Source organism: Pempheris klunzingeri, chromosome 13 (genome assembly GCF_042242105.1).
Source record: "Pempheris klunzingeri isolate RE-2024b chromosome 13, fPemKlu1.hap1, whole genome shotgun sequence".
In the NCBI taxonomy this organism is placed as follows: domain Eukaryota; kingdom Metazoa; phylum Chordata; class Actinopteri; order Acropomatiformes; family Pempheridae; genus Pempheris; species Pempheris klunzingeri.
In genome coordinates this window covers 20,163,389-20,191,282 of record NC_092024.1, presented here as the reverse complement: position 1 = coordinate 20,191,282, position 27,894 = coordinate 20,163,389, and the positions used below count along the sequence as shown (strand labels likewise).

The window sequence follows — 27,894 nt, the reverse complement described above, 5'->3', positions numbered from 1 at the left end:
AAAAGTTTTCTATTTACACATCCAGCATTTATGGAGCAACATTATCATTCATTTGGCATCCATTTGGTGAATGTAAATACAACATTCACTCTCTATTAGCTCCGTTTTTGGTCTCCACCAACTCCTGAGGGAAATATCTGACTTTGCTGTTAAATGCTCCACTACGTTCACCAGCTGGTCGCTAACTGTGTCTGTGTCCTGTTTGATGAAGAGCAGGTAGTGCACAGTTGAGTTTTAGCTGAAAACTGGCTGCTACGACTGAAAATAACACAATGAGAGCCAAGAGACTGAACCAAAACAGAAAATCTGAAAGGTGCTAAAATGCTGAGCAGAGATGGAGGAAACGCAGATTCGGCTGATAATTCTCTGTTGGTTTGTCCCAACAAACCCTCTCACATTGAAATAGTCATGTGATCCATAAGCTTTAACAGCTTTAATGCGACAAAAACACTGAGTTACAGTGAAGTTCTTCATTTCCTCTTTCCATGATTGCATTTCAATGGAAAACTTCTGCCCGTTTCTAGATGTGTCACTTGCATATAATGTTGTTGAGATTTCTTATTGAATTTCTTTTGCTCAGAGTACATCATTCATGACCACAGGTCAAATAAAAATACTTTCTTTTTAATTATATTTTCTGTAAAAATGATCTATAGTAACTACATGATGTTAAAATGTGGTTTCAAAGCAGTCCCTTCACTGTCATGTGGAATACGCTAAATCCCTATATTTCATTTTAATTAAATATGAAACATGTCTGTAATTGTATAATCTCAACTCTGCCACACCAAGGACATGACCTCAATGGTATCTACTGTTATTTTCCATTGCTTTATATTTTCAGTCATGTTTTTTGTGTCTCAGATGGACTATAAATACAATACACAAGAGGCACAAACTAACACCGAACCTTCCTTTGCAAAGTTAAAGTCAGGAAAAGTTGGAGTGATGGTGTTTATGGGTACATTTCTGCCCTGGAGGATACAATCTGAGGTGTTAGACAGAGCAGGAGTAACTGCTTCTCCAAGTTTCTATGTTAAATACATGCCAGCGCTGTAAAACTGTGTGCCAGCCAGAGGCGGTTTCCGGACTCCTGCTCCTCGGGAGGTTCAATGGCTCCATTAAGAAGTGGATCCTAATAAAGATTTTAAGTACAGGAGACTTAGAGGATATCCTGTGTGTGTGATAAGTCTCTATTATTCTCTGCAGAGATCCTTAGTGGATTTGGCATGTCTTTGGCATAATGGATTCCACTGAGAGTGTAAGAACTTTATGCTGGCAGAGGAGAAAGGTTGTGCGATTTATCAAGGATCAATATGGTGCTGAAAGAGGGCAGATAAGGAGGTTCTGAATAATTGAGGGTTTGGTTTCCCACCGGGTGCCGCCCACAATAAAAATGTATGAAGTAATAGCACATGGCTCATGGTACATAAAACGAAATAGTTCACCAGTTCTGAGATAAGATGTCAGCAATGCGAATATGTGTGTGATTCTTGGGCTGAATAATGTTTTAAAATGAGCTGGAATCAACCAGAAATACCACTTCCACTTGGACTCCATCCATGATTTGGATATAGAGGGTTTTTTTGTTTTTGCTGAAACCAGTTTTCCACTAGCTGGAGGCGACAACGTGAGAGCAGTGAACACAAACTAAAACAGTCAATGTAAACGAAACTATGAGCTGAAAGATGCTAAAATGCCAAATGTAGAGCTGATCTTTCTTTGTGGGTTCTTCATTAAATCCATCGTTAATATGAAAATATTGATTATAGCAGCTTGAACAGCCAATTCCAAGCCCTCAAGATGTCTTAAATATTTAGATTTTTGTATCTCAAAGCATCAAAAGAATTTCTGACGAATGACAAAAATCAATTCCAAACAAAAGGCGTTATTTTGGGCATCAAACAGTGTCGTAGAGTCAAATTATGGTGTCACTTATAAGCAGCCAGAAAATTTATCTTGGCAAGAACGTCTGTGGCTGATCTGTCATCCTCTGCCAGCCACTTTGGCAGGTATCTGGTTATTGTTTAGAGGTATTTCTTTGCTGTTTTCAATTCATTTCTCACCTTCTGCTTGCCTGAGAACGCGTGGTAGTAACACGACACATAAGTCATGACGGCCTTCTCATCTGGCCTCAAGGTGCTAATGATATCTGCCCAGGGAACAGAGGAAAGGGAGAGAGGGCAGAGAAGAAGAGAAAAATGCACAAGAGTAAAAGAGTGCAGAGACAAAGGGGCCAGCAGGGGGCGTAATCACAAGAGGAGGCAACAGAGGGCTCAAGTCCTCTCCAGTCTACCTGCAGGCTGCCTTCAAGTTGAGTTTCTTCATTTTCCCTGAAAGATACTAGGATCACTTCAGTGGGAAGTCAGTGGATGAAGTGGAAAGTGTTTGGTTTTTTTCAAGTTTTGTGTAATATGTCATATGTACGTAAAGTTTAAGTAGCCTTGAAGCTCAGATTCTCCTGGAGACGCAAACATTTCAGCCAAGTTCCTCTAGCAGTTCATCCAAAAACACAACAACAGATCTGTAATCAAATGTCCGCCAATAGCTGTAAAATGTGCAGGATTAACTCACTAAATTCTGTCAAACAGAACAAAGTCACAATTTTCTGTGACATAATTCATTTGTTCAGGAACTGTAACCTTTTAAACTTTGGATTTCATTGCATTTTGTGGCTTAACTCAAGCACCAGCCATATGTCGACCCACTCCTCTCAGATCTATGATGCAATCCAACGTCCAGCTGTAGCTTCACTCTCTGCAGTGATAAACATACTTTTTTTTTTTTATCTGAGTTTCTTAAACACAGCTGTGTTGAAATGCTCTCTCTGCCTCTGGGCCTCTCAGATGAAGCTGGCTTTTATATAACTTTGAGGTGCTTTGCTTTTCCCTGAGAGGCGTCGCAGCACAATCTCAGGGTTCCTATTGTGGTTCTGTGTAGCTGTCAGTGTGACAGACAATCATTCATTATCCAACAGTGAAACTCCAATACAACACTTCTGTCTAGCAGGAAACAGACTCCCCACTTAAACCAGACAGCGCATATCCATTAAAATTAAAAGACCGCTTTCTGGTTGACTTTGAAGTGTCGGTTTTAATTTCACTCTTTCTTCCACCCTCCATTTAAGCTGTCGCTCACAAGACTGAACAAAACCATCCATTTAAATGGCTACATCTTCCCCACCATGTTACACTTCAGGCTAATTTGTTTCTCTCCGTCAGCGACCATGGCTTTCATCAAACGCAATCATCATCACTTATCAGACAAACACCTCCCACTCCACTCAACTTCTGTTCAGCATAACTAAACCCTAATCAGGGCCGAATGTGGTGGCCTGCGGCGCCATGACAACGAGGCAGACTGGAGATACACTTGAGCTCACTGCCTCGAAGAACACGAGAAGTGTTGTCGTCCCGTCATGCATTTGGTAGCGTGAACCATGCGGAAAGTGAAGGAGAGTGACCCCTGCAGGGGGCGTGGTGCACTGCAGAAAGAGAAGGGCACTGTTAGGAGAAACACATGGAAGGAGTAACAAGGGAGGAGAGGAGTGAGGAGGAGGAGGAGGAGGAGGAGGAGGAGGAAGGAGACGCTGCATCCAGGATACCTTCTGGGCGCCTGAGAAGGCGTGGTAGAAGCTAGAGACGTAGGTCATGATCGCCTTCTCGTCCGGACGGGCAGTGCCCACAATGTCTGCGGGGAAGAGAGGAGGTCGGGGGTGGGGATGGAGGGGGGAGGACGGAGGGGGGGAGTTAAGGTTGTTAAAGAGAGCACAGATAAATGAAGAAACAGGAAGTAGAGCTGGGGTTCAGCTCTTCACATAAACAATGTCGAGAGTGGAAAGAAAAACACGCTGTGTGACTGTCCAGATGTGCTGAGCAGGGAGGAGCTGATCTTAAACACAAAAACACAGAGATTTTAGGTGGCTACAGTTTCAGTACTCAGTGAGCAGAAACCAAAACTTGAAGATTCAGGATGAGGTCTAACGACTCTAATGTACTCTAATCTATTTGCATAGAGGAAACTATTTATGTTCAAATAGAAAAAGGATGTGTGTGTGTGTGTGTGTGTGTGTGTGTGTGTGTGTGTGTGTGTGTGTGTCTCTGTGTACACAGCTGCATGTGTTGAGGCCAAAATATACTCTCTCAGAGCGCTGAAAACGCCAAGTTTTATCAACTTTTGTTTGAGTAACTGCTCTCGAAAATGGGTTAAGAGGTGGTTGTATAAAAGAAACTGGTGCCTGGAGATCAATAAGCAGCCTAAGACAAAACAAGTTGTGGAAAAGGGTCCATCTATCATCTGTGATCATCAGGCTTGTGCTGTTATTCAGAACTTCATCCAAACTTTGGTCATTTTTAGCTCAATTCTCTTTTCTGAGAGCACAATAACTTTCAACACTGCAAAGATGGACGCAGTTGGTGTGATTTGTCAGTAAACGTGTAAACTGATGTAATGCAAGTAGGAATGTGGAGAAAAAAAATCGAAGCTCGCCCATTTTCACACCTTTGCACAGCTGGCTAATCGCTGCAGGAAAACAGGCGAGGCTGTCAGATTGTAGGTTACAAAAGCCCTATCCATGACGTGAAAGGAGCTTTTCATCACTTTCAGCCCTCTGAACAGCACTTCTGAGAGAGTATATACTCTGGTCTTTGAACTCAGGAAAAAGTCTGCTGTCCTCATCATCACTTTATTGTTTTCCTCTTATCTGCTCACCTTCTGCGTCCAACATCTTGGGGATGTCCAGGTACTTCTCTGCCACGTCGAAGGCTGTGTTCAAGTTGGTCATGGGGTCGTCCTGTCAACAGCAGACCATCAACACCTTTAGAGTATCTTGGTGCGTCTATTTTAAAGTAACACACTCACCGACAATAGGAGCACATGTGCGATTACAGAAACATCTCAAAAGCCGAAAGTTATCATTTAGAAAGGTGAAACTTTTTTAAGTACTGTTTTGCTTTTTGTTGCTTGTAAAGGAAGCAAAAACTCAAAAAATCCTTTAACTATTTAGGAACTACTTAAATTGAATTGAATGAATTTTTCCAAATCACCAATGCTTCACAATGAATCTGCTAGAACCAGATAAATTGGGTTTAGCCACTTAAATAACAATTAATTGGGTATAGCTAAAAAAATGTATGATTATTTGATCGCTCTTTTAAACAAAACTTCAACTAACTTATTATTGATTTACAGTCATTTCTGTCTATTTTGCTACCAGATTCTGTACTTAGGGTTATTTAGTGAGACAGACTTGAAGTTGACGGTGTTTCACACACAAAGACACAAGCTACTGTTTTACTTGTCTGATCATAAGAGGTTAGTTTCACTCTGTACTTGTGTTGGTTTTGCATAGAAACGTTTGAAATATGTTGAACTTACATAATGTGTCTTTGGTTTATGGTCTTAATGACTTCTGTACTGTCACATCGCTCACCCACCTTGCGCAGTTTTCCATAGTCAATGAGCTCTGGACGGTGTCGATGAATGAGTGCACAGAAACCCAAACCATCTTTCCAGCTGAAACAGAGAGAGAGAGAGAGAGAGAGAGAGAGAGAGAAATGGTTACGAGAATGAAAGTGAGATGAAACGAGCCAAGGGAAAGAGAAGGAATTTGACTTTAATCTTTGATCAAGACCATTCCTCTCTGTCTGCCTCCCTAATTAGCTCCATGTAACCCACCCACATCCTCCCAGCAGCACATGGTGTGTTACTGTAACACAACGGGAACCTGACCGCTATCAGCCTAAACGGGGGAGGGAGGTTATCTAACGTAACACATGGTGAGGTCACCGATTAAAGTTGAACAACTCACTCCACAGATTTATTCATTTTATTTATTAAAATATAAATAATGATAAATATGAAAAAAAATAATAATAAACTCTAAGCTTTAGATTAAGATATTAAAGTAAGATTTGATATAAAGATCTAAGGTTATAAAGGTAAATAATACAAAGTTTGTGTTGGAACAAACTCAGTCTACAGTACATGACGTCCAACAGTGCTGTGCCTCCCTGAGGAAGGAAAACTTGGGTGAAGAAGGACCCACTAAATTGTTTTCAAGGTCCAGAGCAAAACTGGTAATTGCAGTCGTTCAGCTTTTGAGGGCCAAACTCTGGAACAGAGAAAAAGAAATTCCCGCTTGGTCACTTTTGTACACTGAACAGACATGGTACTTTGGCACTGGTTTTCCTTAATTTTCCAGAGTAATTTTCTTGGCACTGTGACTTACTGACTTACAGATGTGGCCAAATTTTTTTACAGAGTGCTGCAGCACTGTCGCTCCAAACCACTGATTTTTCTCCCCCTTTTTATTCATTGCACATATTCAAAAGAACTGTTTACATTTTATGATGACAGATATCAAACACATTATGTTTGCTTAAAAACATTCAGGTTTTAATTACCTAATGGTTTAATAACATTAGATAAAATGCTGCTTTATCCTTTAACTTTGTTCATGAAGTGCAGGAAAGTTGCCTTGGTTTTCATATACATTTAACATAAACGCTAACATAAGGTGTATTTTTCCAGATTAAGTTAAATCTGCATTTCCACAAATTATGATTTATAATTTTGGATTATATAGATACATTTGACATAAATTTTTCTTTTGTTTTGTTTGTTCTTTTTAGCCACTTGGAGGCAGCAGAAAATCTGTAAACACAACGTTGACATATTGTCAGTTTGACATGAAGTACCATACAGACAATTAGCATTCATTTAAAGTAATGTAAGTCCAACTGTCTCTCACTCCAGGGTGAAATATCTGGCTCTCCAGCTGTTAACGGCTCCACTATGTTCACCAGCTAGTTGCTAACTTTGTCTGTGTGGTGCTGAACAGCTAGTGCACAGAGGCTTTTAAAGTTTTTTTTGCTGAAAACAGCTGCCTGCCAAAAACGACACAATGAGATGAAACGATAATTCTCTGTGGGTCTGTCACTAATAGTGGCCAGTTTCATATTACACAGATTAAATCCATTCTTGATATAAACACGATACCAAATTTTTAACAGTTGCTGACTGCAGGTTAAAAATACACTTGTACAATAGAGACAGTACACAAATGGACAGATCTGCTAAATTTAAAACGTGGAGTGTTAAAGTTTGATCAAATGTTGCCTTGAAATCAATGATTATGTTGTTTTTTCTAAGCTGGAGGAGATATAGTTCTTGTTTGGCCTTCCGTGGTTCATTGATTAGTGGCCTTGATGCTGAAAGCAGGGTATCTAAATGCAGCATGATGGGACCATGCAGTTCAATCTCAATATCAGTTCAGAAAAGATGGACTGACGCTCTCTGCTCGCAAGGTAACAAATCAGTGAGGTGGCTTATTTAATCGAATGACTTGCCATAAAAAGTGCGTGTAATGGGGCTTTTACAAGCCGAATCTACCTGAAGCAGGAGTACTTGAGTGCTTGAGGGAAAAAAAGAGAAAATTCAGTGCTCTTCCTGGTCTGGCTCTCTTCTCCTAACAGAGATGCACTGCTATCATCTCTCACAGAGAGCCCACATCAAAGGCCTGGCCCCTGCTTTGACAATCCCCTTCTCCTGCACCGGGACCATCAGGCCTCTCCCTTTACCTTCTCCTCAAATGACCTTTCCTCTCGCCTCGGCTTTCATCCACATCTGAGGATCAAGGTGGTCTTCTTTCAATAATTCAACACGCATGGAGGCATCCTATGACGTGGACTGAGGCCAGACTAAACCCAGGAACAGGCACATGGGTATGAAACAGGGATGCCAGGATAGGACGCTAACTCACATACTTGTATCCCTGCCACTTGATGTAATACGATATACGACCTGCTTCCGTGCATCAAATCTGCTCAGATGACTTTAAATGCACTAGTTGATTACTGCCTACCTCCTCTCCTCTGGTGTATGAGAACATGTCTGCTGGTCTGTTAAATCTGTCTGTTTTCACTTCTGCTCTACTCAGCATCACCACTGTCTGAGACCACTGCTGTCGTCTGCACTGAATATTTCTGATATATTTATGTAATCCTGGTGTGCTTACAATTACATTTCTTATAAAATACTGAAGCAGACAAACTGACAACCACATTTTAATTTAAAACAGTGGCTTGAGAGATATTTGCAGGATGGAGGAATTCACACTAAGTGCTACAGTACTGCAGTGTTGTACAAGCACCTCGGTGCCCTTGAGAAGAATTTGGCCTTGAAGCAGCAACTCTGTAGCCTCGCTCTTTAAGTCTGATTTCTTTGACCAGATGAAAACAAGTGACACCAGACAACTGTACCAAGACGCCTGAATATGCAGATTTTACATGAATGAGGAGACATATTTTAACAGCCATGAACACCAGGTTGAATGGATGCAGTCCACACTCTAAGTACAACAGTGCAAGTGGATTTGCTTTGACATCCCCCTTCACGTTACACTTAGAGGAGCCAAATGCAAACCAAGTGTACCAACGTGAAGAAGTTTAGACCGAAGAAAACGGACTTCAGATGCGATGATGGCACCCCAGCTCATTCACATGCTTTGGTCTAATTTTCCCAGCGTAACTCAGAGATTTGAGCTCTATGGTTCCACAGTCTCATCTTATGAACTGTAACTGTATTACAGCATGTGAGTTAAATAACCTTTTTTAATACGTATCATGTTTTCCTCACCTGATGTGAAAGTTTTGGATATTGACATTCTTGTAGGGCGCAGTCTTCCTCTGGCACCACAACAGGAGTCCCTCTTTGGCAGATGTCTCTGCGGTTGAGAAGAAGGGATCATTGTGAAGTTGGAGAAACTCTCCGGCTTTTACTTTGACCGACTCTCCGCTAATCCCTGTTTAGTGGTGGATTAAGTGGAGGTGAAGTGAATGGGAAGCATGTGTGATCGCTCCAATGTTTCATGCCCTCTTGTTGGATACAGAGAGGTGTCATATTCTGTTGTACCCAAACAGTACAAGTTAAATACTTTAAGACACACTGCGCTGGAACCTAAAGCTGAACAAATCAAAGCTGAACACTCCTGACATTTAAATTGGATTACATTGTTAGTGCATTATATAGGCTAACCAAGGAGAGGAGCATAACATAAACATTTCCACCTCCATAGGAAGAGATCAGTCTCTGCAGCATTCATATTCATGAATTAGCTCAAATCTATATGTGGTACTGTGCAGTTTTTTAAGCTCGCTGAGATGCGTGACAAAGGTCTTCACGCCGAGACACTGCATCAATGAAAAATGTTTTCATTTGCAAATGACAGTGAGCAGGAGTTCTTTTCAATACAGTGAATGAAGAAGAAGTGTGTGGCAATGCTCCCCCCCCCCACACACACACAGTAGGCTACCTTCCACAGAAATGTCTTGGATGGCGAAGCGGAGGATTATGGTCCAGATCATTCCCAGGGTCATCTTAGCGTTGCCATCAACGATCTCTGAAAGAAGGGCAAAGCAATAACATTTACATTTGAGGATTCAGACATTTAGCAGCATTTAGCACTGATTTAGTGACTTCCAGGTGAAGAGCTGAAAGAGTTGGCCATGCTAGCTGCTCTGCTAGCATGAGCATGAACAATCTTGGTGCACCACTTCTGTTCAAATGGAAATATCTCTCTTAATGGGTTGCCACACATTTAGTACATTCATACATTTGACATCCAAGTCCCCAGAGGATGAAGCCTGCTGACTGTGGTGATCCCCTGACGTCTTTTAGCACCATCAACGTGTCAAAATTTAATAAATCCAATACTTCAGTTTATGAACAAATACCTGCAAAACTACTGATGTCCCATCAGCTTCTGCTGTACTTTGTATTTAGCGTTAATTAGCAAATGCTTGCATGCTAACATGCGTAACTACATTTGGTGAATGTGGTTAACACTGCTAAACATCTGTTAGCGTCGTTATGAGTTTAGTCGTTGTGAGTATATTAGCATACTGATTTTAATGTTTAGCTAAAAACACTACAGTGCCTAAATACAGCCTCACAGAGCCATTAGTCAAGTCAAAGCAACTAAATTCCTATCTATGTAATAAGGAAAAACTCCCCTAAACCTCAGGAAGAACAACAGACAAGTCGTGTCTACAAACATCTATTGTCAGATGCCTGGGTTATGTACAACTATATCATTGTCAGGATCTGCATAATAATGAAACATAGTCACTTAAATACTGGAAACAAAAGTTATATGCAACCATGATAACTCTGATGTCTAATAAACTTTCATCTTGATGTCTGGATGACTTTTGAACCCACTGCTTTCTGAGCTTTCATCCACAAAGATTTACCACATGTATGGAGGTGGAGTAACTTTTCACTTAATGCCATGGATCTGATATACAAGTATGGGCACAACACAACTTTGTTTGTGCACAACTTTCACAGGCCTTTGAGGTCAGGAAACTCCTTTGACACATTTTTCCACACAGGCTCAGATTTGTTCACAGTTCCTCTGGTGGGGGAACTGAAAGCACAAGCTTTTATGAATGAAACGTCATTTGAGCCTGGAGCTGTTAAGCTGTCAATCAGCTGTGTGCCTGTAGATGGAGGCTGTGAATTAACTGCCTCAGTCCAGTCCTCTCTGTGTTGTCGATAATGAAAATCCCCTTCAACAGGTCACCCTGTTTGCCAGCCTTCAATGATCATTTGTTTCTCCCTCTAATCCAATAAGGCACGGGGCACAGCAGCTCCGTGGCCGCTCGACTGTGACGGACAAACTTGGACTGTGAGATGTCAGTCAGATGTCTGTACATGTAACGCGGTGTGAAAGGCAGCTCGGATTGAATTAGGCGGCAGGAACAGTCGTGCTTGGTTGTTCTGGCTAACACATGCAGATACATGTTGAGATTAGTCCTAATGAACACGATTGATCAACCTGGGGGAGGAACACAAATCCTGTTAAATCCATTTGAAACTGCTCCCCCTCCTTCATCCCCCACCCACAACAAACCCCGCGATGACTCACATGGACCTTCAACCGGTCCCATCCCACCACCACAGCTAGCAGGGAGCTGGGCTGCAGGGCCGCTCGACCAGGAGGGGATTCCAGGCGGCTAATCTGTCTGGAATGCTGGTCTGGCTTAGGAGCTTTTATACCGGTCTCATTGCACTGGTTTTCAGACTGCTGGTCAGAAAAAAACAATTCAACATGTCTACTTGGACTCTGAGAAACTGTAATGGGCCTTTATAATTATTGTCAACCATTCAAGAGATTAAATGATTGATTTATTAATCAAGACAGTAATTTGCAGATCAATCAATGATTAAACTAATCGTTGGTTGTAGCCCTTCGATATTAAAGAGTTTCAGTAACGATACTAAAACTATAGTTGCCTTAAGATATATGACCGTGCTAACTTTTAATAAAAGAACAATAACTTCTTAATAAAATTGAGACTCAGTTGGCAAAATTATGATTTTTGATGAGGAAATGATCCAATCAATAAAAAACACTACAATTTATTTACAAATCGATGCCAACTTGACAGTTTTTTGATACTTGTTGCTTTGGTCAAATTTCAGTTGGTCCAAAAAGGTTTTGATTGTCAGCCATAGTCAAGATACTGACATTAAAGTGGTTATCTAGATTTTATGATAGTTTTAAATGTATAGTAACTGATAAAACAAAATTTGTGCAGTGTGGGTGATCAAACCCATACCGTAGTGCAGGAAGGGGGAAAAATCATAAATCCATGCAGAGGTAAAAATGTGAAATCATTGTTAAATTGTATGTAGATGTAGCAGCACACGTTTTACATTACAGCTCAGAACTTGTTATTAAATCATTTTCCTCACAAGGATTTATTCTAACATGTTTTTGTCTGACAGTGAAAGTAACAGAAAAGCTTCAGAGAGTAGCAGGGTGGAGCGGCGGGGTTAGATGGGGCAGAGGTTAACCGTATTAGGTGGTGTTGGGTCAGGACAAGCCCTGGCCTTTGGGAGAGTCTGATCCCTTGAGTGTGTGTATGTAACATAGATTTGACCAATTTACAAGGATTCATGTTCTTTAAATGGTCAGTTCACCAAACAATCCAAAATAACATCTTTTCTCACTTATCCCTTGGGGTGTCAGACAGTTTTGGTTTTATGTGCTGAAGTTCTGCCTCTGAAATCTCTGTTTCTATTCCAACACAATGGGCGTAAACAGATAGTACTGAAAATGACATTTGGTAATCTTTTCAAGGGCTCTATTTCCTCAGCAGGAGGCAGTTTCAGCAGGAATCGTTGACCATGTGCATTACGAATGATCCAGAGTGATCAGGACATTGTTTCTGGAAAGACAAGTTCCAGCTGAGTTTTAAAAATGTCATCTTTCAGTGCATTGAGTAACAAAATGTGATTTCTGCTCTCCTTTACTGGGGCAGCAGCAAAACATCAGAGATGGATACCTCAAAACCTAAATATCACGAGGGACACATAGACAAATATGTATATTGGGTGACCTGACCCTTTAAAAGTCTGCTAATATTTAGACACAATGTGGAGTTTCTGTTTGCAACACGTGTGTGAAAAAAGTCAATTCCAGCAAACGCCAGAGGGGTGTGTGCGTTTGTGAAAGTGGGAAATAGTGAGAGGAAAAGTGAGATGGAGAGAAGAGTGTTTACTCTGCTAAAGAGTTGTTTACTCTCCGGCGGGAGGAGGACGGACATCCCCAAGTTATTTGTGCTGAACAATGAGCAGCCTCAGCCCCTGAGGGGATTGCTGATCCTGAGATCTACTCTCAGAAAATGCACTGCAAAGCACAACCTCTGCTGGAACACTCTGGAATAAGGATCTCATTAAACTGCACAGCAGCCAGCGACACTGCCATGGTAACGAGAGAGAGAGAGAGGGCCAGAGAATACACTATAAACAACTATTTACACCAGGACAGTAGCTACTGATTTGGCTGGTGACCTCATTAAAACCAATAAGTGACAAACTGAGAAGTAAACAAACTTAGAGAAGATCAGGTGGCTTTGTGGAAAATCCCTGACCTTCTTCTTCTGGTGGAAATTATGTGACAGAGGAGTGACGTCACTCACCCTCTGCTCCAATAGACACAAGTTTTACTCCTTTGCTGGCGATGAAGTCAAGTGCTTTGTTAACGTTGGAGATCTTGTGGACTCTCATCTTGCCTCTCTCTGGTTTGGCCAAGCGTTCGCCTAGACAGGAAAACACAGACAGGCAGACAGATAGATGTCTGACAGTTTCACTAAGTTCTCTCATTGCAAATAAATAACATTTTTTGCTGGATCAACACATAAACTAAAGGCAGATGTTATTTGCACCTGAGTGTCAGTAGTCAACAACTATATTCAACTGAGTGTAAATAGTCAATATGGCTATTTACACCCAGGTGTATGTTGGAAATATGATATTTTGTGTTTAATGTACACTGCTTTTTATATTTCTATATTATTATGTATATTATTCATATTTGTTTTGATGTCTAAACCTAACCAAACTACGACTGAGAACTCTCATGAATGAAAGAAAACTGAAAAGAAATTACTGTAATTTACTGATGGTCTGACACAGGATTTGAACCTTGAAGTCCTGTAAGCAAACCACTCAGCCACCACACCCACATTAATCCGACTAGTTTGTTATTTGTCATGTAAACAGCCAGAGAGCGGCCGTCTGGCTTTTTATACCCAAGTGCAAATAGACATTTTGTAAAATAAAGCAATAAAACAAGCATATTTCCCAGAGTGCCTTCTCCTTTAAGGCTGATCCTGATATCCAAACTTAGCATGGTTGCAGTACTGTCCATGCAAACTGTTTTACTCAGATAATCCAGTTAAGTGAGAGGTTTGTTACCTGAGATGACCTCCAGCAGCAGCATGAGTTTCAGTCCATCCCGGAAGTCCTCCTCAATGTTTTCGATCTGCGTGCCTGCTTTCCTCAGGTGAGAGTTACACCAAGCTGTAAATGTCTAGAGGAAGAGGAGAAGAGAAGAGAACCATCAGTCAGTTTATAGACGTATTATCATTCTCAGCGCAGACACCGAATGTGTCTGCAGCAGCCAACCGGCCACGATCCCAGCTTTAAATACACATATGAGCCACAAAAGCTGCTTTTTGGGTAAGTAACTCTACAGTATGAGCAAACATAAAGAGACTCCGAGGGCCCCATATTCAGAGTTATTAAATTCACACTATTTTACAATCTGTTGACAATGGCACCAGTCCAATGTATTAAACCAAGCAAAGCTGACCTGATCACTGGCAGAATTATATCAGGGTAGGTAAACATTAGGACAGCAGGTTGGTGTGTGAAGAAGCGAGATTTTCTTGTCACCTGGAAGTCACAGGGGTTCAAGCTTTAGGCATTTGCCAATCAGATGTAAACACAAAGTACAGTGTTGGTTTCTTGGTTCTTTGTCACAAACCAAAGTGTAGAACAAAGAAAAATGTTTAATTTATGTCTGAGGTAAAAATCCCCAGGGTGATTACAAATCATCCTGCATGTACCAAATTTAATCAAAATTCATCTGTTTCTCTCAAACCTCAACTGCCAACCCCTTGGTGCCGCTAGAAGGAAAGTCAGAAGATCACTTAAGTCAGCGGGATTCATCCTCCAGGAACTATGACATATGTGCAATATTTCATGATAATCCATCCCAAAGTTGTTGAGGCATTACATGAAAAATAAAAAGGTAAACCTCCTAGAGGCAGTAGAAGTCAGGGGATTCTCAGGGTCAGTCGGATTCATCCTCTGAGAACCATGAATATCTGTACAACATGTTATTGCAATCCTCCCTTTCATAGTAGTATCCTAGAAATATTTCAGTTTGGACCAAACTGGTGGTGTCCATGGGGCCATGCTGCTACCTAACATCTCTGCTTAATGTGTCTGTGAGTAAAACCCTAAATTACTACCAGCTTGTGGTATGCTGTTTTCTAGCAGAACCAGACCTGTTAACCAATAAAAAAAATGTTGGTTTGTTCACATAGTCCGTCCCTTTCAGGAGAACCTTTCCCTGTGATGCCAACAAGCTTATGTCCTGCAGTTTCTCCACAGAGCCACAGCACACTGGAGCATTGTGTACTGTATACAGTAGGTGTAGCAGGCCCTGGATTCTCTGGCATCGCTGGCATGCAAACATGCTAACGGAAAACATCTGGAGCAGGATCTCGGCTGCCCAACAGGAGCTGGCATTAGGAGTGGGCCCGCCATGCACCCCACTGTGAACGCCTCTTTATGAGTTCCCGGGTTAATTACACCCAGGGCCCAAACACCAGGCACCATGTTTCCACCAGAGAGCTGAAGGAGGACCTGCAGGAGCAGAGCCAGGCGTTTATGAAAGCCTGCACTGTCTGTTGCTGGCCTGCCTTCCACTGCCGGGGAACAAAAGCCACTTAAAAGTCACTGGCGAGCTGGTTCGGAGTACTCGTGGAACTTCCGATGAGATCACCCTTAAAATGGAGTGGCATGAGGTTTACACGACTATCAATAAACTCGAGTGTGGAAGAGCTGGGTTTCAGATGTGTGCAAGTTTGCTGGCATGTGGTGGAGTTTGAACCAATGAAAAAGACATAGGGAAACTCTAAGGATACTGTAGGAGAAGTGGAGGGAGAAGGACAGATTATATGGTGTTTTATCTCCAAGGGTAGAGCTGACAGAAAAAGACCAGCACTGAGGATTTATGTGTAACTGGCAAGCACACGCCCTCGACCTATAAGATACTCTATTCCTCTAAAGTTAGATTTAAGTCAAGCTCCAACAGGTACTGAGATATTTCAATTAATGCTAATCAATAGTCCTTTTAGTGGCTTGCCAAAGATTTTAAACTGTTGCGGCAGCAGGGCTGTGGTGTCAGCAGCTAATGTGAAAACTGAATAATTTAATCAAAGTGTGGAGACAGGGCTGTCTGGCTGCTATTTTTATATTTCTTTATCCAGGATGTAATTTTTGACAAGTGTCAGCCTCTTTTCTCTCATTTCCCTTTGTGTTAACTTTCCCACCACTTAGTTAAACACAATGACCTTCAAAAACATTACAAAAACAAGACAACTGAAAGCGCTGTTAGGGAATTTTGTGGATTTTCACACCTCGAATGGCAGAAAGGAGTACTGGGTACTTTGCTGATGATGCAAACAAGATATCAGTGTATTAAAGGTCAAATGCACACAGACACAGAGAGCAAAAAGAAAGAGACCTAACACCATCATTTGTTAGATAATAGCACTTGGACAAATAATGTAAATGGCCCAAAGAGGAGTGATTGTGTATTTCCACTAAAAACTCCTGCTTAGTGCAGTTTTAACAGGACCAGACAGCTGAAAATGTCAAAAGGCTTTGAGTCAACCCACAAAGAGCACAGTTGTGAAAACGACTAAAAGTTCACAGAAGGAATGTTAGCTTGTTAAATGTGCTGGAAGGAGGGTAAGTTTGGCTGCTCCGGGCTGGGCGACAGGCCTCCTCCTGACAAGAATTAGCCGGCCCTCCTGCAGTTCCTCTAACTCTCTGGGTCACTGTGGAGTTTGGCAGCAGTACACAGTCCAGGCTGGCAGCCACCTGCACCGTCACATGACCCGCTGGCTGTGTTATGGTCAACACTCCCAGGCCCTTCAGGTGTTCTGGGGCTCTTGGCAGGGCACGACACCGAGTTAGCGCTCCACTGGTTACAGCGGCAGATTAGACAGTCGGCCTACAGACAGTCAGATGGGGCATTAGAAGGAAAGCCTGTGGTCGGTTTAATCTCACAAACTCTATCATTGATGTCTTGTAGCCAATCCCACATACTCTCAGAGTTTTGGGGTAACATTAGTTTTACTGGATTTGGGGAAGTTTACACCTGGCTGGGTTACCAGAGATAGATAAAGTCTTTTCTTTTATAAAGGTCAAATGTGAAAACATACAAACAAGTACATACACTAAAGCAGCCAAACAGGGTCTTAGAGTAAAACAATTTAAACAGTTTTCATTATCATACCATATAAATCTATTCAGAACCTAAACCTATTCAGCCATAAAGTCTGTATCTGTTTTACAGGGTTCTTCTGCTGACAGACACAACAGACTAGAAATGATCAGTCTCTGCTTTTGTCCACCACTGTCTGATTTCAGGGATTTATTGGTATAAAGATGACTAAGAATGAGCAGCATTATTGGTGTAAACTACACGTGTCGTGCCAGACTGGACTGGAAAGCGTAACAACAGTAACTACGGTGGGAGAGGCTCAGTCAGTTACCTGCATCCTGTAGTGGCTGCTGTAAACTAGCGGCTTGCTTAGGACAGAAAGAGACAGCACCACTGGGCAATTAATTAGCATACGACTCTAGTTTGTCTTAGTAAATTCTTATCACTCAGCACAACATTAATAATAGTTATGGGGGACTGGTGAAGGAGCTACTAGAGACAAACTCCCCCAGAGGGTTATGTTTTCCATGACTGCAGTCTCTTAAATTAAACTGCAGGCGTTGGGTTTTCCCTGTGTGGAGAACTGGAGTATTTCTAACAAAGGAGGTGGCAGGATGAGCAGCATTATCACAAACATGTTCTGAATGAGTACAAGAGAAGCTTCATCCTCGGATACTCTTACTGTAATATTAGATAAAGTAAATGCGCTGATCACTTGTGGTGATCATTGTGTTCAAGCTAGTATTTTATTGTGAAAATACTTTCTCTGTTCAACCATTCTGTTTTTGAAATTCTTCAACTTCCAAACTTGCGTTAGACAAACTCCAAACTCAAGAACTGGAGTTAAAGCGTACCTTTTGTCTGCTGATCATATGGGTTGTTTGAGAGAACAGTATCAGAAATACCCCGAGCTGATCCCTGTCAGCTTAAGTAGACTACAGTCTGTATATCTGACACAACATCAATGTGTCAGATACATATTTAATAATTTAAGCAGATATAAGTATCAGATTGGAATTAGTTTTAGAGATAAGTTATATTAAAGGATTCTAATCAGGTTTGGGCCCAAGAAGAGATAATAATAGTAACAAGTGAGAGTTTTTCCTGTTGTTCGGCTCTGTGGTTTACTGATACTGCTGCTGGTGGAGGAATCAGTCTCTCTTCCTCTAATATAGCAGATCTCTATAGCTTTAATTGTTGAAAGGTGGGCGCTAAATGGCAGGTCTCGTTAGCAATCTAGTTAGCAATGCACAGGACTGTCACAATACAATTATCTGTATCATGGCTGTGGAGCAACTATAAAAGAATGGAACCCACTTGTAACTGTGCTGCATGGAGTAGATTTTGATCTGACAACAGTTTATAATGAATGAGACAAACTGGCAATATAACAACAAAATAGAGCCCAGAATGGGATGTATATCTCAAACAGCTGGTCAGCAGCATGTGTTTTGAAAGGCATCATTGCCTCAAGCATAAGAACAGCTTACAGACTGTGTGTTGTATCAATGCAGAGCAATAAACACAGCTCAACTCTGCTGTGTATAGAGTGCGTCGTATGATCTGTGTGCACTGTATGTGTGATCGTGTTGTCCTTGTACAATTTGTGTCAGTACAATATGTGCTGTGAATCTTGGTAAGCTGTTAGCATGTCTTAGTCCCAGAGACCAATTCCTGCTCATCATCAGCGTGCCAGTGCAGATCGTTCTCATTGCGGTTGTTCAAACACAGTCTGCTCCGGCTTCAGTACGACATGTCGTGTGACGGAGCAAAGTGAAAGCACGCCTGGCTGTGTCTGCAGGACAAACTGGAGGGTCGTAAATTTTGAGCCCCCTCCTCCTGCCACCCCCCTTCCCTCTGGTCTCGTCTGCCTCCTCTCTCTCGTCTCAGCCTCCCAGAGCTGAGGCGGGCTGTAAAAACACCAGGGGTCAAGAGGAGGAGGAATCTGCTCCGCATCAACTTCAGGGAAAGTTGCCAGTCAGCGTCATTATAGCATTATAGCAACATTTTTCCCCTGGCAACCACTGAATGTAAAGCTCAGCAAGCAAACTACCTAAAGCCAGTCAACCTGGATTCTGTGCCTGGATGTGCAAATGATAAGATAAGATGAGATATTCCTTTATTAGTCCCACGACGGGGAAATTTACAATGTCACAGCAGACATGAGGAGATATAAAAAATATGTACAGCTACGGTAGAGGAGGTATAAAAATAGAAACAATATAGTATATATAGGGGGAATATAAAAAAAAAGATAAAAAATATTTAAAAGAATAGAAGTAGTTGTATATTAAAGAGAACGAAAGTGTCTTTAACTGCATTTTTATGCCCATCACAGTTTTCCGTAGCCCACATGTCTCCAAATAGTGAGCGTTTCATGATTGACACAAACAGACTGATTTTAACATTCAACATAGTTAGAGGAATAGTTCAACATTTTTGGAAATACACTTGTTTGTTTTGTTGCAGAGTTAGATAAGAAGAGGTTCCAGGTACCAGGTTGTTGGTGCCAGATGAGCTGGTGTGAGTATTTAACTAACTGCTGATCTATTGGGATTTTCACATACAACCATCTCTACAGTTTACAGAGGATGGTCCGAAAAACAGGAAATATCCACTGAGCACCGGTTCTCTAGGTCAAAACGCCTCGTTGGTGGCAGAGGTCGGAGGAGAGTGATCAGACTGGTTCAAACTGATAAAAAGGCAACAAATAACTCAAATAACTGCTTGTTACTACAGAGGTACGTAGAAGAGTATCTCTGAACGCACAACACGTCAAACCTTGAAGCAGCAAGAGACCACAGCGGCTGACACCTCTGTTAGCCAAGAACAGGAAACTGAGGCTACACTTCACACATGCTGACCAAAACTGGACAACAGAAGACTGTTGCCTGGTCTGATCAGTCACAAGTTTACAGTCTGCTTCAATACATGATGTTCATTTAGTTAAGGCAATAAAGATGTTAAAGCTTTAGGGCAGGACTTTGTTCTGACTAACCAATCAGAGGCAGTCTTCGAGGAACAAACGTCACTTCTGGTTAAAAAAAAAAACCAAGATGGCGACGACCATGAAACCAAGATGACGACACCCATAAACCGAAATTCGAGGCTTCAGATCCACAAAACAGTGGGTGATGTCACAGTGGCCACGTCCACCTCTTATATACAGTCTATGGTCCATCCCTTTAATGACCACAGTGTACCATCTTCTAATGGCTACTTCCAGCAGGATAATGGAATAATGACCCAAAGTTCAAACCACCTAAAACTTGTCTCTTGAACATGACAATGAGTTCACGGGACTCAAACTAACCAGTTATGTCTCAGTGAGTCTTTTATAAAATGTAGATTTATACATAGTTGTGTTTTAAGTGGAGACTGCCGTGGTACAAGATTTTCATTCCTGTGGTTTCGAAACAGATAAAAATGAGTTTGAACTTGATGTCAAGAGATTCATCATCATGCCAAATGACCGCATGACAAGACTGACAACTCCAGAGAAACTAAGAAGTGAGTTAAACTGTATTGTTTAATCTTGTTTTCTGTTTGTCTGCTGATGAACTGATGGAGTAACCAACCGTTCACTGTTCGCACAAACAATGACATTAACCGTCTTTAGTGATTAAGAAGATCTTTACCTTTCTCTACCACCCTGTGCTGGCAGCCTTACTCCCATCACATATAGTTTTCTCTTTTTCCCTCCTAGCTTCTGGTCCTTTCCCCACCTCACACTCGGCTCCCAGCCTTCCCTCCTCCGTCCACTCTCCCCCCACTCCCCCCCACCACATTAATCAACCTCAGTTAGGAAAATATTTCCTGCTTCTCTGCCAGTTCCATATTAGTGCAATCCTTTTACTGAAACAAGCCAGCTCATGAGAGCGAGCCCCTGCCATATCCGAACACACGGGCAGGCGGACAAGTCTAGGGGAGAGAGGAAAGGCAGATATTGCTGGCAGAGTGTCTGACACAGGAAGGCGGTTTTCAACACCGCAGCCAGTTTCTCAAGCCTGAGTCTCCAGCTCAGGGTACCACAGGGCCTCTCATGTCCCGATGAAACCCCAGAAACAGGCAGATAAATTGCAAGGAAAACGTCTAGAAAAATGCCTTTCCAACGTCTCCTCCAAAATGCAGGAGAAAGGAGCCGAGGGGGGGTTGAAAGGGAGAAAACATTTCTCTTTAGGACCAGTTCCACAACATAAAAACCACAACGCCACCCACAGCTAGAGCTGTAACCAGAGTGAAAACTGTCTGGATGGGCTGGGGGGGGGGGGAAAGGGGCCTCTGTGAATCCCAGGGAGGTCAGAGCGTCGTTTCTCTCCTGTTAAGTCTATCTCTGCTGCCTGCGTCTCACTCAGGCTCGAGGGGGCCAGAAAGTGCTGGTGGAAAGAGTTTTCCGTGCCAGGAAAACGGAGCTGCTAACAGCTACAGCACCTCCCTCCTTCTCAGACTCCCAGATGATTTCCTGATGTGTGATGGATTAGGGCATCGCGTTCAACCAGACAGCTTCACTGAGACCACGCTCTGATTTAAAATGGCACCCTGGAGGGATGCAGTGGAGGAAGGGAGAGCTGTGCGTGAGGCATGCCTTTGCTCGAGGGTGTTGTTTTTAAACATCTAGTATTATGGAGAGCAGGAAAACTAATTTTGATAGAAAAGCTGAGGATTCACTTGTGGGGGGCGTAGTTGTGTCAAGTTCAACTCTGGTGAACTTTGGCCCAAAATGGAGGAAGCTACCATACTGTAGCTTACTAGCTGAACTATCTTTGCTGTGACACTTTCTGTTGTGATCGGGACTGATTTTCATGTTCGAGATGTTACTTCAATGATGATATATGATGTGAGCCAGTCTACACTGCCCTTTGTCCGAGTCAAGTTTCTTTGCCAAAATGCTTGTACAGTATATTTATTGCTACAGTTGCATGAAAGCACTCTGAACAGCTTGTATGGAGTAGATCTCTAAAAACCAGATCACTTTTTGAGACACCAAAGAACTTTTGGTGAAACCTTTGGGTTTCTAATCATGTTTAACAGCAAAAAGTAGAAGAGTCGGATCTGTTCAATTCCAAGCTGCACTTCATGAACACATTTGTATTCCAAAGTGTGCAAACTACATGCAACGTGTAATCTGGAGTTTGTCAGTGGTGCCATGCCAATAAGTAAATCTTTAGTTCACCTGAACACTGTTACAACTTCGACACCAACTGAAGCTTGACTGAGCCAAGAACGGGGCAGAGAATAACACACAACACTGGAAATAATTAACAGACAGACTGACTTCTAGGAGACGCCTCAATTTGGTCGAATAGTCACAAAACATACAAGCAAAACCAAGCTTGAAAAGAACAGATTTTAAAACAGATGCGATGCTGCTGAGCGTATTATTTTTGACAGAGCTGTCAGTTGACAGAGACGTCACATGTGGGTTACTTCCTAAAATAAAACCAACTGTCATGCAAAAAAACGATAGACCTGAGAGGTGAATCAGAATTGACAATGAAAGTCTGGCAGAGTGAGCAGACAAAGATTCAGGCGTGTGCTGCCTTCAGTTTGGAGGCACAGCGTGCAGGATGGATGCAGGATCCAGCTGCTGTCTGGCCGCTCCACAGACTGCTGTGCTGTGGCTCCATGCATCTGGCAAGCACAGACACTCGACACACAAATTTCATCTCAGCAGTTGAGTGGGAGGCAAGAGAGCACAGAGGCGCGATGCAAAGTCTGAGAGACTGAGGGTAGAGAGCAGGACAAGTGCTGTATACGTCCAGAGACAGAGCCCCTGGGACAGAGACAGATGGGAGGATAGACAGAAAATTGGGCACGTATAGAGAGAAAAAGAGAAGAAGACTGAGATTAAATAATATACTTGCATTTTTTATTGGCAAATATTTACTCAATTTATGACGATTAATGTTTTCCGACCAGAATCAGTTAATTCCAATGAAAATGGAGCAATCAGTGTATACGTTCACCAAGGCGAGGAAAGTCCATGATCAGCTTTGGCACAGAGCTCACTTTGTGTGACCTCTGACATGTGAATTTGAGCCACTGACTCATTGTAAACAGTCCCAACAGCGCTGACCTTTGACATTAGCAGAGAACCATCCAATACACTGCTCTGCTGGAGTACACAGTGCTCCACAGAAGAGATGTGGCATGGCTTGCAGACATACATAACTGGTACAAATGTGCCATCTTGAATTAACAAAGTTATTTTTCTGTCTGGTTAGTGACAAAGTGCAAAAGCAGTCACTATATCGAACTATATTCAAACTTCCAGCACCTATTGAACGAGGATTTCATCGTGCTGTTTTCATAATTTTGACAAACCATCACATGGAAATTAAAGCAATAGGGGGACAAAAACAGACATGATGATGAGAAACTGCTACATCTTCCAAAAAAACTGGAAAGAGGCTCCTACAAATCCCCTACAGTGGCTCACAGGAGTGACAGTAACAAAAAAAGACAAACTCAGTGATAAACTTTTATGTAGGCATTTATACCAAGTGCCATCTCAAATAGATAGAATAAATAGTTTTTGGGTCGTATTTTTGTAGTTTTACTCACTCTCTCCCACCAGTAATAAAATGCTTGTACCCACCACATAAACTCCTGAGACCTGGGAACTTCTCTAAAAAGAAGTCTGCTCTCACTTTCAGTTTAACCTCAGAATAAAGTGCTTTAGATAGTCCTGCCACACAGTTGACTTGTGTTACACCCTGTCAAATCGCTCTGGCTGCTCAAATTTGCTGCGGTTCGCTATTCTAACAAATGGAAACGATGGCTAAAACTAAATATAGCAAAAATAGCATCCAAGTTATGATACAGCAGATTCTTTCAGTGGTATTTCGGCAGGCTTTGATGCCACCAGTCTGAAGACTTCTGACCCTGAGACAGACAAACAGGCAAACAAACAGACAGAGATCAACCGACATCCACAGAGGCACCCCAACATGTAGACATTTACACCTCGAGCACGAACAGCATGACACCGCTGCATAAAAAGTGCCACTGCTCCATCTGTCCTGCTCAGAGTGAGTCATGGACAGGAACAATATGACCTTTCTGCCTGCTCAACCTGCTGGGGAGATGAAGGGGACGTATCTGCCCCTCTTCTCTCTCTCTAACAGAGGAAGGACAGAAGTCTGGGGGCCTGCCAGCTACCAAAGGGAGTGTGCTGAAAGGGTCAGAGGTCATCATTCATCCCAATGTCTCCTTCCTCTGAAGCTCACTGGAGAGTATAGACCGACTACCCACACACACACACACACACACAAACACACACTTATCTGGCTCCAAAAACATGAGGCTCAGCTGAGGCAGCCAGGCAGATGTAGTGTGTGTGTGTGTGTGTGTGTGTGTGTGTGTGAGTGTGTGTGTGTGTGTGTGTGTGTGCAGAGGATGATAATATGGACCGAGTGCACCATTATACTTCCTCACTGCAGCTGGTCCAGTTTGTTGAGACACCAGCACTGGGGGCTCTCTGGTTTCTCTCATTTTCCCTTCAAGAGTTGCACGATTGGATCTCTGCCTCACTTTCATCTTCTTTTTCTCTGTTTCACCCTCTTTGTGAAAATGTTTTACTTTTCCAAGAAGGGCTGTTTGAAATTCTTTAATGTCGGTGCCAATATGATACCTGGGTTTTGGTGCTGATGTCAAAAACAACCTCTTATGGGCAAAAAATGACCATCACAGCTTCCCAGAGACCATGTTGGTGTCGTCAATTGTCTCGTTTTGTCCAAGAAAAGCCCAAAACTCAAATATATTCAGTTTGTACAGATATATAACAAAGGAAAGAAGAAAGTCTTCAAGCTGAAGGAGAGAGAAAAACACAGTTTGGGCATTTTTGCTTAAAGAATGATGGAACAACTTTTCAAAATAGCTGCGATTAATTTTCTGCCAATCGAGTGATTTATTAGTCATGTAATCCTTTTAGCTCAACATTCTTTGTCAACCTTTCCAAATCCATGCTGTGGACATAGTCCATGTTGTCTGGTACTACTGAGGCTTGATACCAGCTGATTTATGGGTGATGTTTGTGGCTTTAGCTTCTGTAATGTGGCTCCAGATGCTTCATTAACTACTTCAGCCGCACAGAACGCTTTGACGGCCCTGTAATATACAATCTCATCGACTTTTCAAACCCACAGAACTTTTATTTTGAAATCTAGTCGAGAACTGAATGTGTCCAAAGATACCAAATGTCACGCTGACTTAGAATCAAATGAGAATAAAATTATAGACAAAGATGTAGAACTACATTTGATTCACAATAGCGATGCAGAAATAAAACGTGTGGATTGATGAAGCTGCGAACATCGCTTTTACTTTCTCAGTTCAGACCAGACCACACAGTCTCACACACATACAGTCCCACAGCAGTGTCTCTCCTGCCCCACCAGAGAAGAGAGAGCGCTCTTTCCTCCAGCCCGCAGTCATGATGGAGTGCGACAGTATCTCAGGTGCAGCATCCATCCACTCAAACAGGCTGTTACCACAAACTGCCGACTCAGCGCCGTCGTCCCATTACACTTATCTATCGCCTTGGCTGCTGCTTCAGCACACGTGTGCACGAGGGTGAGCGCATGCAAGCAAATGCACCCTGGAGCGTGAACGAAAGTACAAAAAAATATGCTAACACAGAGACACACACACACACACACAGCCTGTCTACACACAGATTGTGCACAAATGCATGAATGCAGACTTCCTTGTTGGAGATGCAAGCTAGTACACTTTAACACGTGCACTTGCACACATGCATGAGCACACTCTCCACTGCTGAAGCGCGTGCTGACGGGGCAGTGAGCCAGCCAAAGATTGACAAAGAATAGCTGCTATTGTGACCAGTCCAATGATATTTACTCCCTTGTGGCCCAGAGCTGTCCTGATGCATATTCATGTGTGTGTGTGTGTTACAGTGTGAAGTCAAAGAGTGCTAGTAGCTCTTTCCTCAGCCGAGTTCATTTAACAAAGAGTGGCTCGTCTGTGAAAATGCCGCAGAGCACCTAACACTGGGTGGTTGCTATGACAACCACAAAAGCCTGGAGACCCACAAACAAACAGCTTGGCTGCGCCGAGGCTCTTAAAACCCACGACCGCGGCTCTCCGGGCGCTCGCTGGGATCTGCACACATGCACATTCACACACACCCCACGCAACACAAGTTTACAACCAGAAAAACGTCTGTGACGGTGAGAGATCGCTGTGTAATTTCCTCTGCGGGACACCTGGAGCTTAAATTCAACGACTTTCAAGGGATTCTTTGGTGGCATTCAAGGATTTCTACTAAAAGTAATCTTGCTGCTGCTGGATCTAGAATATCCATCATATCTGGCTTTTCCAAAGGACGTAATGGTGGTATATTTTAATCAAGTCTTGGATGTACCTAACATATTCACTTGTTATTGTTATTATTATTGTTATCATTATTATTATCACTATTATTATCATCATATTCAACTTGTACACAAATATTATGCCTTTATGGACAAGTTAATAGTTACTTTGCAAATTAACATTTTACATGTAATACACATAATCAGCTTATAACATTGGATCCATTACAATAGATTTAGCAACCAAACAATATATAAAGTAGTTAAAATTAAAAGCAACTACAACATCGACATGCTACTTACAAGTTAATGCAGCAATATTCAGCTACATTTTGATGATGATACTTCAGTACTCTGACTTAAGTACAGTAACGACATTGCGGTATTTCAACTTTAGTGATAGAGGTGATGGAAGTAGTCCTTCCACCACAGACAACACTGAAAAGTGCTCTCCAAGCCAGACAAAAAACTGTCAAGGATTTTCAAGTTTCAGTGAGGTTATATTACATCTGTTCCATTAGGCTTCCATGTTTGCTGAGAACAATAAATGTGACCATGTCCTGACAAATGTCTAACTGAGGATGCCACAAGTGGATACGATGATGCAGCACTCTCACAGCACACAAATTGGATGCAAATCCATGTGCAGATGCTATTCAAATAGAGCCCAGGCATCAAAGAGGCCATGCTGAGCAACTGGTCATTCAAAGGCCCAGTGTGAACATGTATCTCCCAGCTCCACCGGCTCAAAGCAGGAGTGTCCCACTGCACAAAGGCCAGTCTGTGGAGAATCCTGTTCTCTGTACTGTATGTGTCCAAACTGAAGCTTCAGCTCGGCTTTATGGTGTTTAAACAAACATGGAGGACTGAATGCACAGAGGTACAAACAGCTACAGGCTAGAAGGACACACTGCCTTCACAGACTTCAAGTTTTACTTAGATATCATCAACCCAGCGGAGAGTCTTGGTTGATTAGAAAGATGTTGATTTGATTTTTGATGATTTTCTACAGAGCGTCACATCCCACTGTCCACTATAAATGAACGGTTTCACTGCACAGAAAGAAAGAGGAATTTCTTTTTCGCTGAACAAGAAGAAAGTTGTTATGACAGCGACTCAGCACAGCCATAACTCCTGAGTCATGCCTGAACTGTCGTGCTCTCTGACAACAGTCAGATGCCAATCTAAACAGTGTGATGGGAAGTACAGTGGCCCAGTTCACCCGAGTCATAACACAGTAGTCATGAGTCAGCTCGAGCTCGGTTTCCCTGCAGCGGCCGTGCGCCTCCCCGTCGCACGGCTCGTCGTGGTGCTGCTTTGTGCCGGAGCAGCGTTTTTCACTGCTGACCGTCACCTGACTCAGAGAAATGCTGAGCTGGGAGGGGCTACGCTGCACTCGAACAAAGGACGCTTTCAACACATCTGCACATCAACTGTACTGTATGCGTCCTGTCGAGGCCATTGTACTTATTGTACTAATGTGCCGCATTTCTATCCACCACACTACATGTTATCAGGAGATACAGGAACAGATGTTCCTTATTATACCAGAGAAAAAGAAAATTCTGTCTGATTGGCAGGTGGCCACCAACGTTCAAACATATTCTATATTTAAAAGTGCAGGCAGCCACAGCAACAAAATAGATGCACTGTTCATTGCTTTCACATATCAGGACACCTCAGGGTGCATTATACATATGACTATAAATACATATGACTCAGCATATCTGTTAGTGCTTTCTCACA

General features: G+C 42.4%; 1 protein-coding gene across 2 annotated transcripts in view; it reads right to left on the bottom strand.

Annotated features, from left to right (window-relative positions):
- The window catches only part of actn1 (actinin, alpha 1), a 56,613-nt gene that overhangs the window by 15,093 nt on the left and 13,626 nt on the right, over positions 1-27,894 (bottom strand). For both annotated transcript variants that reach the window (XM_070841731.1, XM_070841732.1), the window contains exons 2-8: positions 13,768-13,882; positions 12,990-13,109; positions 9,314-9,400; positions 8,638-8,725; positions 5,436-5,514; positions 4,711-4,792; positions 3,605-3,690 (exon numbers count right to left, since the gene is read on the bottom strand). In XM_070841731.1, the coding sequence (XP_070697832.1) occupies positions 3,605-3,690; positions 4,711-4,792; positions 5,436-5,514; positions 8,638-8,725; positions 9,314-9,400; positions 12,990-13,109; positions 13,768-13,882 (657 nt within the window). The remainder of the gene's footprint in view (positions 1-3,604; positions 3,691-4,710; positions 4,793-5,435; positions 5,515-8,637; positions 8,726-9,313; positions 9,401-12,989; positions 13,110-13,767; positions 13,883-27,894) is intronic.